The sequence below is a fragment of the Taudactylus pleione genome, unplaced genomic scaffold (assembly GCF_031769625.1).
Source record: "Taudactylus pleione unplaced genomic scaffold, aTauple2 ptg000044l, whole genome shotgun sequence".
Taxonomy (NCBI): Eukaryota; Metazoa; Chordata; class Amphibia; order Anura; family Myobatrachidae; genus Taudactylus; species Taudactylus pleione.
The window spans coordinates 1593866-1606765 of NW_028284446.1; the positions used below are offsets into that span (position 1 = coordinate 1593866).

General features: G+C 44.3%; 1 protein-coding gene across 1 annotated transcript in view; it reads right to left on the minus strand.

Moving 5' to 3' along the window:
- Positions 1–12900, minus strand: part of LOC148537732 (protein kinase C delta type-like) — a 65514-nt gene that overhangs the window by 38570 nt on the left and 14044 nt on the right. The window contains exons 3-5 of the mRNA XM_088460392.1: positions 9471–9641; positions 6224–6315; positions 2504–2566 (exon numbers count right to left, since the gene is read on the minus strand). Coding sequence (XP_088316518.1) covers positions 2504–2566; positions 6224–6315; positions 9471–9641 — 326 coding nt within the window. The remainder of the gene's footprint in view (positions 1–2503; positions 2567–6223; positions 6316–9470; positions 9642–12900) is intronic.

Consider the following 12900-nt stretch of genomic DNA (forward strand, 5'->3'; position numbering starts at 1 on the left):
AGAAAAGTGCAGTGTAAAGAGATAGTTAGGAGCAGCTGCATATGAAGAATGAAAATAAAAAAGTGAAGTACATATATATTAAACACACACAGTGAAGGGTTAAAATGTGTTATAAAGGAAAATGTGTTATAATGCGGTGCCCTGAGACAGATTAACCAACGCAATCCAGGGGGACCCACACCCCAAAAATGAACCAAAGTTGCACTACAGTATATAACTTGTAGGACTTATCTAGAATTGTGCCTAATACAGTGTGCATATACATTACCATACTCCATGCTTTTAAACTAATAAGGAAGGGTGCTAATCCAGAATGAGGGCGTCTCTTTTCCCTCAGAAGTGCAATAAAGCACATTAAATGGAGCATATGGGAAAGATTTCTGGACTGCACAACCTGACTATATAAGTATATATATGATGGGAGGTGCTACCTGATGAGACTAATTGCAGGCACAGAAACAGACAAATCTCAGGTGCACAACTCCAAATTATTACTAATATATATATAAATGCATAATATAACAGCACTGGGACCCTGTGCAGAGCCTGTCCAGTTACTAGTGTACAGCATTTATTTTCTCATCCTCTTAGTCACATATTCTCATTAACATATCTTTGTGCTGAAATCCCATCTGCATAACACATACATGTTTTATAACATTAATTAAAATGCTTAAGTATGCATTTTACTTGTATTGGTATGTGTGCCTTAAGGTGGGTACACACCAACATATATATCTGTAGATGATGGTCGTTCATGCACACTGAACGACCATCATCTTCCAGGCAGCCGCGGCTCCGGCTGGCGGGGGGGTGGGGCAGGGGCAGATCTGCCCTCCTCTTCACGGCTGCTGCATGTGTACGGGCGGCCGGTTGATCACACGTACACACTTGCCGATTGACAGATATATCTGCAGATATATCTGTCCATCGGCTGTGCGACGCGATATGTCTGTGAACGACATAATTCACAGACATTGCTGGTACACACTGGCAGACGGGTACCATATATATTGCCCAATCAATTGATCGGCCAATATATCTGTCAGTGTATACCCAGCTTTAGCACTTATGTGAAAAAAGATTAAACAATGTGTTGTGATGATAACACAGCGGCCAGCCTGCTGACCTGGCAAATCTTCTGCCCTTGGCCAGGGCCTATGTTGCTTGCTGGCCAGTATATACTGTTCTAACTCACAGATTTGGTCACTGCATCTCTGAGCTGCTATCAGTCTCTATTTATGTTGGCTTAGAGCACTTTCTTTTCTAATACCTTAGAGAAGCTTTGCATCAGTTTGGACTTTAGTGCAGGAAAAGAAATGTAACACTATTAGTGCACTGTATTTAATGTTTAGTCTCCTATCCTGTATCGGACTGCCCAAGTCTTGTGACATAGAGAAACCACTATCAGTCAGTAATCACAGATGCTGGTAGCTCCTCCAAGACCAAGTTTCTCAGCCCAGTTTTCCCGTAGTTGTTGGCAGAGAATTGATCTGCTAGTAGCACAGAAAATGTGAGTACAAATTTTTAAAACTCTCCTCAAACGAAAATTACATTAAATGAAAACACTTGTGCAGAAGGGAGGGAGTGTGTAAGATATAAGTGGGAATATGTGCCAATGAAAAAAAGTATAAAGCTGGCCACACACTAGACCAACTTTCATCTAACCATCCAACTAGTTGATTGATTGGAATGAAAATCTGGTAACATATGTGAGTAACTGATGATCAGCAATTTGCTCCTAAATGCCAGAAATTAGATGAAAATGGGCATTCAGACAAGTTTGAACAAATTGTTTAGATCAAACATTTAACAAACAACAGTTTTGTCCATTTTCCGGCATTTGGGAGCAAATTGCTGATTGTAATTTGCTTTCATACCTTACCAGATTTTCATTCCAACCAATCAACTAGTTGGATGGTTGGATGTAAGTTGGTCTAGTGTGTGGCCAGCTTGAGACATAGACAGGCCCATAGAGAGCGGTGGTGGGCCCTAGTACTGTAGGGGCCTAATTGTGCAGGAGCAGCCATGTCCCCTACAACAAACTATAAAAAAATATTAATTGTGGCACCTCAGAGTGGTGCTACATGCCACACAGGGGGGTGCAGTGTGCCCCTCAGCCAGGGACAAATCAAGGGGAGGGGCACTGTCAGTTTAATTGCTCCTCCCCTACCTACACACATTAGTTGCAGGCAGAGGAGACTACAGCTCAGCAGCAGCAGCTTCGCTAATCCCACCACAGCCCAACACACAGCATGTGCTCCTCTGGGGAGAGAAGATGCTGCCGCTGACAGAAGGGGCGGGGAGGGCATTGGACCTGGATCGCCGCTGGGCCCCTATAACAGCCCAAACCTTGGCAATTAGTACCAACTGCCCCCTTCCCTCTGGGCATCCCTGGACATAGAAAGTAGGGAACAGATATGATAATAAGTAGATTACATTCTGTATATTTTAGAATCTTTAGTGATAAAACTAAATAGCTAAATTGTAACTATATAATTACCGATGGACTATGCCCTTAGCATGGAGGAATTGCAAACCGCATACAATTTCTGCACTGTAGAACCTGGTGGATAGAAAATAAGTTAATGTTACATTGTTGGGATGTTTAAATAATAAATGAGTGATTTCCAGATAACACTCCCCACATTTTCTGCCAATGTCCCCATTTTTTTGTTTCATATTTACCAACTGCCTAATATGCTGTTTCTGTTTCTGTGCGTTGGTGCAGTTCACTAAATATTGAATACAGCTTATAACGCCAGGTACACACAGGAGCGATGTCGGCGCGTTATGTCATTTCCGGCTAAATAGGAACGACAGATCAGCCGCATCACTCAGTGTGTACGGCCAATATGTGCGCTCCCACAGCCACTTGCGATGCCATCAGGTTGATCGTGCTGCACGTCCAACCGGACAATATTGCAAGCGGCCCTGGACGGGACAAGGTTCTCATTCTGATGTGTACCCATGATCCGATACGTTGGAAAATTGGGGCAAGACCAGCTTAAGAGTTTATTTAAAAGGAGTATTATGATGCTGATGCCTGCAAGATGAGGCTCACAAAGTCATTTTCTTATAACAGTCTCCTTTATTTATCAGGATGGAAGGCAACATATGGAAACAATTTCTATTACTGATCTAATGGCGTTCATCTCTCAATTAGATATAGTGCATCTGGAAAGTATTCACAACACTTCACTTTTTCCACGTTTTGTTGTTACAGCCTTATTCCAAAATAGAATAAATTAATTTTTGTCCTCAAAATTCTACACACAATACCCCATAATGACAACGTGTAAAAAGTTTTGAGACTTTTGCAAATTTCATACAAAAAACCCCACTAAGAAATCACATGTACATAAGTATTCACACCCTTTGCCATGAAGCTCAAAATTGAGCTCAGGTGCATCCTGTTTCCACTGATCATCCTTGAGATGTACCTATAGCTTAATTGGAGTCCACCTGTGGTAAATTCAGTTTATTGGACATGATTTTGAGAGGCGTACACCTGTCTATATAAGGTCCCACACTTGACAGTGGATGTCAGAGCACAAACCAAGCATGAAGTCCAAGGAATTGTCTGTAGACCTCCTAGACAGGACTGTCTCAAGGCACAAATCTGGGGAATGGTACAGAAAAATATCTGCTGCTTTGAAGGTCCCAGTGAGCACAGTGGCCTCCATCATCTGTAAATGGAAGAAGTTTGGAACCACCGGGACTCTCCCTAGAGTTGGGCGGCCGTCTAAACAGAGCGATCGGGGGAGAACGGCCCTAGTCAGGGAGGTGACCAAAAACTTGATGGTCACTCTGTCAGAGCTACAGCATTCCTCTGTGGAGAGAGAAGAACCTTACAGAAGGACAACCATCTCTGCTACAATCCACAAATCAGGCTTTTATATATTAGAGTGGCCCGATGGAAGCCACTCCTTAGTAAAAAGCACATGGCAGCCCGCCTGGAGTTTGCCAAAATGCACCTGAAGGACTCTATGGTCTGATGAGACTAAGATTGAACTCTTTGGCGTGAATGCCAGGAATTATGTTTGGAGCAAACCAGGCACCGCTCATCACCAGGCCATCCCTACAGTGAAGCATGGTGGTGGCAGCATCATGTTGTGAGGATGTTTTTGCAGCGTCAGGAACTGGGAGACTAGCCAGGATAGAGAGAAAGATGAATGCAGCAATGTACAGGAACATCCTGCATGAAAACCTGCTCCAGAGCGCTCTTGACCTCAGAATGGTGCGACGATTCATCTTTCAGCAGGCCAACGACCCTAAGCACACAGCCAAGATATCAACGGGGTGGCTTCAGGACAGTGAATGTCCTTGAGTGGCCCAGCCAGAGCCCAGACTTGAATCCAATTGAACATCTCTGGAGAGATCTGAAAATGGCTGTGCACCGACGCTTCCCATCCAACCTGATGGAGCGTGCTGCAAAGAGGAATGGGCGAAACTGCCCAAAGATAGGTGTGCTAAGCTTGTGGCATCATATTCAAAAAGACTTGAGGCTGTAATTGCTACCAAAGGTGCATCAACAAAGTATTGAGCAACAGTTGTGAATACTTATAATAATGTACGTGTGATTTCTTCGTTATTTTTTATTATAAAATTTGCAAAAATCGCAAAAAAACTTTTTACACATTGTCATTATGGGATATTGTATGTAGCATTTGGAGGACAAAAATTAATTTATTCCATTTTGGAATAAGGCTGTAAGATAACAAAATGTGGAAAAAGTGAAGCACTGTGAATACTTTCTGGATGCACTGTAGGTCAGCTTGTCTGCACAGAGGAAAACAGCACCTTTATAGATCTTCAGCTCCACCCCATCTTTAACCTAATTTGTTGGTATTAAACCCAAGATTTCTTCTCCTTAACTCAAAACCAGACTTCAAACTGCCCAATCTGAAAATGTAATCCTAATAATTAGAAATAGTAACCATATAGATTAGGCTTGTCTTAAGCAGCTCAAACCACATAGCCAATCACCACTAGTCATAAAAAAGAAAGGTGTCTATGACAGAGGCAAGACCACAGGCCATTTGTGCTATCTCGCCTGTAGACTGAAAATATTATCAGGCACAATAAGAGTACTGGCCTAGTGACAATGGGCTCCAGGCCATTAAAGGCCAGTAAAACACTGTAAAATAATGGAAACTCTTGTAGAACTACAAGCAACAGTATGCACAATTGGTGCGCTACAGATTTTGCTAATAACATGAAATGTTTTACCCTGTACTAAATGAAATAGTTGTGCCCCCACAATAAAAAAATAGCAGTGCCCTATAACAAATAAAAGGTAGCACCCCTTTAGTATATAAAATAAAGAATAGAGCCCCTATAATAATTAAAGAGTAGCAACCCTATAAAAAATAAATAAGTAGAGCAATAAAATAGAGTAATACCCATATTATAAACAAAATAAAGAGTAATGCCTCCGTGATAAATAAAGAGTAGTGCCTCCGTGATAAATAGAGTAGTGCCTCCATGATAAATAAAGAGTAGTGTCTCCGTGATAAATAGAGTAGTGCCTCCATGATAAATAAAGAGTAGTGCCTCCGTGATAAATAAAGAGTAGTGCCTCCGTGATAAATACAGAGAAGTGCCTCCGTGATAAATAAAGTAAATAGTAGCATCTCTATGGGAAAAAAAAAAAATAGTTGCATTGTTAAGACCAGTTTTTCAGCTTCCCCCTTAGAGGACAGGGCCCAATCCTGTGTAGGCTGGGCTCTTACAGAATATAAGGGGTAAAACCTAATGCGATTTAGGCATTTGAAAACCACCACAAATCTGGATGCAAATTGTTTCAAAACACAAAATAGTAAATGCAATGGGTTGGATCTGAAAATCACATCTGATGTGTGGCGGTTTCCAAACCACATACAAATCTGCCCCTTAGTAAAAGTCCACCTTCATGTCACTGACCATTATATGTATAGAATACCCAGCTGTGACCGGTGATATGTTTGCCCACTTTGATGAAAGCAGCTGCACAATTCTGTTACAACTAATATTTGTCACTGTTAATAGAATTCATATCCCAATTCTAAGCTACAGTATAAGACACATATAATCTATGCTTTTACATACTGTCTTATCTATTTTTATACATCAGGAGAACAGTTTCCACTGAATAAAAAAATAGATATTTATAATATATCATCTATCATTATGTCCTTCCTCTGACCAGTGTCTGTAACAAGATATTCTCCCATATCCTCACCTTGCACTGGGGATGGTAAGGTGGCCTTTCCTCTGCAGGAGACGATGGAAATCTCCGCCACATGCATACTCCATGCCGAGTAGTAGATGCTCCTGTGTATGGTAGAAGCAATAGTATCATTATACATGTCAGAGAAGCCAGGAGGGAGAAAGTTGGGCCATAAATAAGTAAACATAAATTATATACATTATGCATTTATAAAAACTGTCCTTCGGTTATTTTCTCCTCATGGGAATATAATGGACAGTCATGGACAGGGGACACAATGGGTAAAAAGAAGTATTACAGTTTAGGGAATATGGGGGAGATGAATTATCGGCGACATCGCCGATGCGGTACATTACCGCGGTATGTACCAAGAATATCGCAAAGAACAGCTCTCTCAATGAGAGCTGTCCTTTACGATGTTGCCAGGCAGAGGGACTTCCGGTTTTAACACCCAGAAGTCCTTCTGCTCATGCGCAGAAGGACCCGGGCCGCGGGGGATCATGGGAGGGATCCGTTCGGATCCCTCCCAGCCCCGAGCGTCGCGCTAAGAAGCCCATAGGCTTCTATTGGGTAATGCGAACTGCTGCTTAATACATATGGGGAATGCGGTAAAACCCCCGAAAACTTTCGGGGGTTTTACCGCATTTTTGCCGATGATACATCTCCCCCTAAGTTCTATAATGTTATTACAGTTGAGTTATTAATACATAACACCAGTAAAATTTTTATTTTTATACCAAAAAATTATAATAGGTAGTAAATTGTCCTACATGCAAAGATCAATAGTAATGTATGCATCTAAAACAAAAATAATTAATAATTACATAAGAGCTGCACAACTGTATTATCACTAGAAGCTGTTATCTATAGCACTGATCCTCAATCCACGGAGCGCATGACACAAGTAATATGTAGGGTAATGTATTACTGTATAGTGGGAGGATGGGGAAGAAATACTGTACTACAGGTGAGAGGGGAAATATGTTACTACAGAGATTAGAGGGGAATGTGTTACAGCAGTGATAGTGTTATAATCATATATCAGTATGGGCGTAACTACCATAGGTGCAAGGGGTGCAACTGCTATGAGGCCCAGAGCTTAGTGGGGCCCATCTTCCTTGTCAAAGTTACATGTGTTATACACATTTTTCACCATTGGGTGGTACATAGGGGCCCTTATAAACTTTGCTATGGGGCATTCAAATACCTAGTTACACCCCTGTATATCAGTAACTATATGATAAAAGGAATTATGGACAGCTAGTTCTTAACAGTATTTCCAGATTAGGATATCCCATCCTCATGACCTGCTATTCCCTCCCATGTACTAGCCCAGTGAATGCCGCCCCTCAAATAACCCCATTAGTAAATGACCATCGGCTAAGATCTGTGCCATATTTAAATCAAGTAAACAGCCCAGTTCCAGCAGTGGAGGAACAGACGGGGCAGGAGATATTACTGTAATGAATGTAATGCAGAAGGCAGCACCCAATGGGAGAGATGTTACACTTCAATAATCCCTTTATCACCAAGTGCTGTAGATACAGCATACATGCAGATTTGGAAATGTATTATATATATATGGTGCCAGCATATTCCGTTGTGCTTTACATCTAGATGAGATTGAAATTTTTTAAGAAAGAAAAGTCACAGCCAGTGGCGTAACTATAAATTTTGCTCCCCCATGCCAAAAAAGTTTCAGGCGCCCCCTCCCCCCCCTTCCCCGCCCAAAGATCAAACACACCCAAAGACGACATTTAAGGTGTGTGGTTACATGATACAGTAATGTGCCTACCACATTATGACACACTAAGTAATGCCATTTATAACACAGTATGCCACACCGGAATGCCCCTTACAACACATTATGCCACACAGCAATGCCCCTTACACATGCCACCCAATAATGCCACGTATAACACATAATGACATACAGTAATGCCCTTATAACACATTTATGCCACACTGTAATGCCCCTATTTCACATTATGCCACACTGTAATGCCACATACAACACATTATGCCACACAGTAATGCCCCTAATAGCACATTGTGCACACAGTAATGCCAAATACACATTATGCCAAACAGTAATGCCCATTACATCCCACCCTGACAGATCTACTTCACCAACCCTCCTCTCTGCTCCTGCCAGTCCGTCACCTCAGCTCAAGACAGGTTGCACAGATTTTATGCCCGTGTAGAACCAGATTATTGGGAACATAGTTTATAACCTGTAAACTGCATGTATCAAGTTAGTGCCCCTTATACAGTGCCCCCTATACTAGTGCCCCTTATGCAATGCCCCCCTGTAATAGTGCCCCTTATGCAATGCCCCCTGTAATAGTGCCCATTATGCAGGGCCCCCTGTAATAGTGCCCATTAAAGTAGTGCCCCCTGTAGTTGTGCCCCATATGCAATGCCCCCTATACTAGTGCCCTTATGCAATGTCCCCTGTAATAGTGCCCCTTATGCAATGCCCCCTGTAGTAGTGCCCATTATGCCGGGCCCCCTGTAGTTGTGCCCATTAGGCAGGGCCCCCTGTAGTTGTGCCCAGTAAAGTAGTGCCCCCTGTAGTTGTGCCCCATATGCAATGCCCCCTGTAATAGTGCCCATTATGCAATGCCCCCTGTAGTAGTGCCAATTATGCAGGGCCCCCTGTAGTTGTGCCCATTAAAGTAGTGCCCCCTGTAGTTGTGCCCCTTTTAGTAATGCCCCCTGTAGTTGTGCCCCTTCTAGTAGTGCCTCTTTTAGTAGTGCCCCCTGTAGTTGTGCCCCTTCTAGTCGTGCCCTCGGTAGTTGTGCCCCTTTTAGTAGTGCCCACTGTAGTTGTGGCCTCTCCTGTAGTTGTGGCCTCCCCAAACCTCTCTCCCTCCCCTCCCCCCCCCCCTCCCTCACTTACCTGACTTTGCACGCTGTCATCCGCGTTGTCTCTCCCGCTGCCACGCTGACTGGATCTAAATAGATCCAGCAGACGCGGCCGCGCAGGTTCCCCAGGTCGCGGGTGACGTCATGACGTCACCCGCGCACTGCATTACTGGGAACGCTGGCCTCTGATCGCTTAGCCTCCAATCATTTCAGAGGCCAGCGCTCACAGTTGCAGTGGCGTAACCACTGCCCCGTCACCCCCAAGCTACCCGGCGCCTCCAAGCCACCGCGGGGGCTGCGGGGGCAGTAGTTACGCCACTGGTCACAGCAGAAGATTAGCATATATGGTATGTGTGGATATTAAGCAATAAAGACACAATCACAGCAGTACCTTGGTCTGCAGAGCAAAGTGTGCATGTGTGAGGAAGGCGCTCCCATGTGCAAGCTCTAACACCCTCCGTTCCACAAACGCGAGTTCTTTGCCCTCGGCGAGCAGATCCCTCTTCTTGATGACCTTCACAGCCAACAACTGGCTGGTACACGAGTCTGCTGCCAACAGGACCTAGAGGAAATATCACAGGGTCAGCCTCATAAACAACACAAATGTTTTGTTGCCCAACAAGGATGATGTTTTATTTACTTATATAAAATAAGAAGACAGAACAATAAGAAGCTTTTGGTCTGCATTGTCACTTTCCCCCGCCCATAATACCATTTAGCTAAGGCCAAGGATGGGAGGATGAGGCTCCAAGTGGAGCTGGGATAGGTACTTTGTATATGTACCTCCCTCCACCCCTCTCAACTCCTCTGTCTGCTGGAGAAAAAGTTTGCAGCCACTGATGTGAGGAGTTGTATGAATGTAAATCAGTCTGTGCTAAGTGTGCATTATATGTAGCATTGTACCTAGTTTTCCACTTTGCACATATAGGCCCTGATTCAGAGCCGGACGCTCTGACCAGAGCACTCGCTCTGAATCAGGGCCCACCTCCATAAATATGGAGCGTCCTCCTGGACGCTCGTATAGCTGTGGGCCACCACCCACAGCCTATATGAGCGTTCAGGATGATGGTCGCGATGGTCTTGACCATCGCGACCATCGTCAGTGCGAACAGAAGCCTGCGGTTGAGTTTTTCAACCGCAAGGCCAGGAGTGATTTTGGCTCTATCAGAGCCAAAATCACTCCCACTGACATCACTAGTGATGTCAGTGGGGCCGGCTTCTGACGGTAGGCGTTCCCTTGGGAACGCCTCCGTCTGGCAGGCATGCCCCCGGGCACGCCCACCAAAGGGGGCGTGCTGTCAATCAACATCGACAGCACGCCCCCTTTGATCAGACACAACGAGCGAAGGAAAGTCCTTCGCTCGTCGCGTCTCGCGCATGCGCACCATCGACCCACTTGCGAGCGGACAGCCGCTCGCGAGTGGGTCTGAATCAGGCCCATAGAATTGAATTATCTACCACTTATTTTAACAAAGGATTTGCTGCTGCTCTTATATGTGATTGGCTGAGCAGTGTAAGAGATCGCTCCTCCTTAGCTACCTATTAACTTTCCCTACTCACTGGAGCTTAAATCATTTTGTGTAGAGACAGTCAGGTGCTCCTCGGGTGCGGACCATTCATTGCAAGGGGTAGATGCAATTAACCTGAGTCATGAAGTTTGTTCTCATAGGTAAAGTACCCGGAGCTATTCAGTTACAGACACTTGAGCAGCACAGAGCCAGCAGTTAGCAGTGGTGCTGAAAGGGGGCCGCAGGTAATGTTTATCCTGGCTTGTGTGAGGGGCCGGGGGGGGCCTAGGTCTTACTCCCCCTTAACATTTCTGGAAGTTGCACCGCTGTTCAGCACCAGCATCCTCTTTCTGTATGATGTGTGAGGGGATGTGTATTTTTTCATTTGTCCCCCCAGGACCTCTCAATGGCCCTGACAGTTAATTATAATTTCTGCTTTGGATGCTGGAAGCATAAATAAGCTTTAACTACTGCCTCTGGGCTGCTTGTGGGTATATAACTGAATAGCTCCGAGCACTTTAGCTGGGGGACATTCCCATATGGATTACCATATTCCCCAGAAGAAGAAAGAATGAAGATGCTAGGTAGGTATTATGGGTGCAGCATTGTTTTCTTGAACAACTATTAGTTATGCTTTTCTTTATAATCAGTGACATGATTTATTTCATTATAATAAAGGACATGATTTATTTATTTGTAGAGAGGCCTGGAAGCTTAGATATTAAAGCCCCATCTGATTTCTGTTTGCAAAGTGCATACTAAACCACAGTTTAGTACATTTACTCTTGTAATACTTTTAATGGGGATCCCGGCGTGCAGGATTCCGACGGTCCAAATACCGGCTACGAAATCCCGACAGGTCGGGATCCCGGCACCATCATCCCGACTGTCGGCATCTCGAAGGTAACTATCGGGTTGTTAGAGGGAGGATAGCGTTACCTAGCGGGGTTAGGCACCAGGGAGGGAAGTTAGGTTTAAGCACCAGGGAGGGGGTCTTAGGTTTAGGGTGCGGGGAGGGGGGGTTAGGATTCAGCACCGGGGAGAGAAGGTTAGGGTAGGGAAAATACTTACGTGCCTTCCTATGGGTGTCGGGATTCTGGCTGTCGGGATGCCGCTGTCAGTATTCTGAACAGAGGCATCCCGACGGATGGGATTTCATACCCAACCCCTTTTAATGCCACAGGTTGCATTTCATTGAAACAGCATTTCTTGTACAGTATAAAGACAAACTTCACACACATACAAAAGTGCCACATGTAATAAAGGCAACATTAAGAAAATAGCAAATTTAAAAAAAAAGTGGAAATGTTTAAATTAATAAAAGGGGTAATTCCAGGGCCAGCTTAATAATGGGGCGGGTGGAGTTGTAGCTCCAGGCCCACCATGAAAATTGGCCCACCGCCCAAAAGATTAGCTAGGTGTGTTGATAGGAACAAAAATCCTGTCACAGGCTGAAAGCTGCTGTGTGCTGCCTGTGGGGGGACATTAATTAAGACTAAAGTGCTGCTGTTAGTGCTATAGGGTAAGCAGAGAGGGAGGGGGTGGGTTTTGGGTACAGGAGGTGGGGTTAAATGGCCCATTGTACTACCTCCCGTCTGTTTGTCTGGCTGCTCTGGCATCATAGGCGAATCTGCTACAGTCTAGGGATGGCCATCGGTATGGTTACCATCGATGGCAAAATAGCAAGTGACCATCGATGGTAACCAACTATGTAATGGATGACCATCGATGGTTTCACCAACCGATGGTTATCCCTGTTCCCCGTGGGCCAATCAGAAATGGGGGGTGTGGCCTCATGGATGTCAGGGGCGGAGCTATGCTCCATGTCCCGACACTATGTAAAAAAAGAATAAAACTATTTGCTTATGCTTTTTCATCGATGGAGGGAAACCATCTGGATCTCCCCCATCAATGGGAAAAACATTCTACATCGGCCATAAAACATCGATGATTAGGAATCATTGATGGTCGTTGACCATCCCTGCTACACTTCCAACTTCATAGTGACAACTAGAACAACCAGTACCTGACCTACAAGATAAGATAGAGCTTAACTACTGTATAAGTATGTGTGTGTAAGTGTCTCAAATAATGTGTGCATGTATGATGCTCTGTGCATGAGTGACTCTGCATATGGATGTGAATCCCTGTATATGCATACATGTTACATACATTTTTCTTATGTGATGGTATTGATGTGAAATGCTCTTTGTATTTACCACCTACTAGTAACTTCCTCTTACTATCTCTATCTCATTTATTGGAGGCAATTCAATTCAGCGCAATGTAGAATAGTCCCAGGAAGGAGTTTCC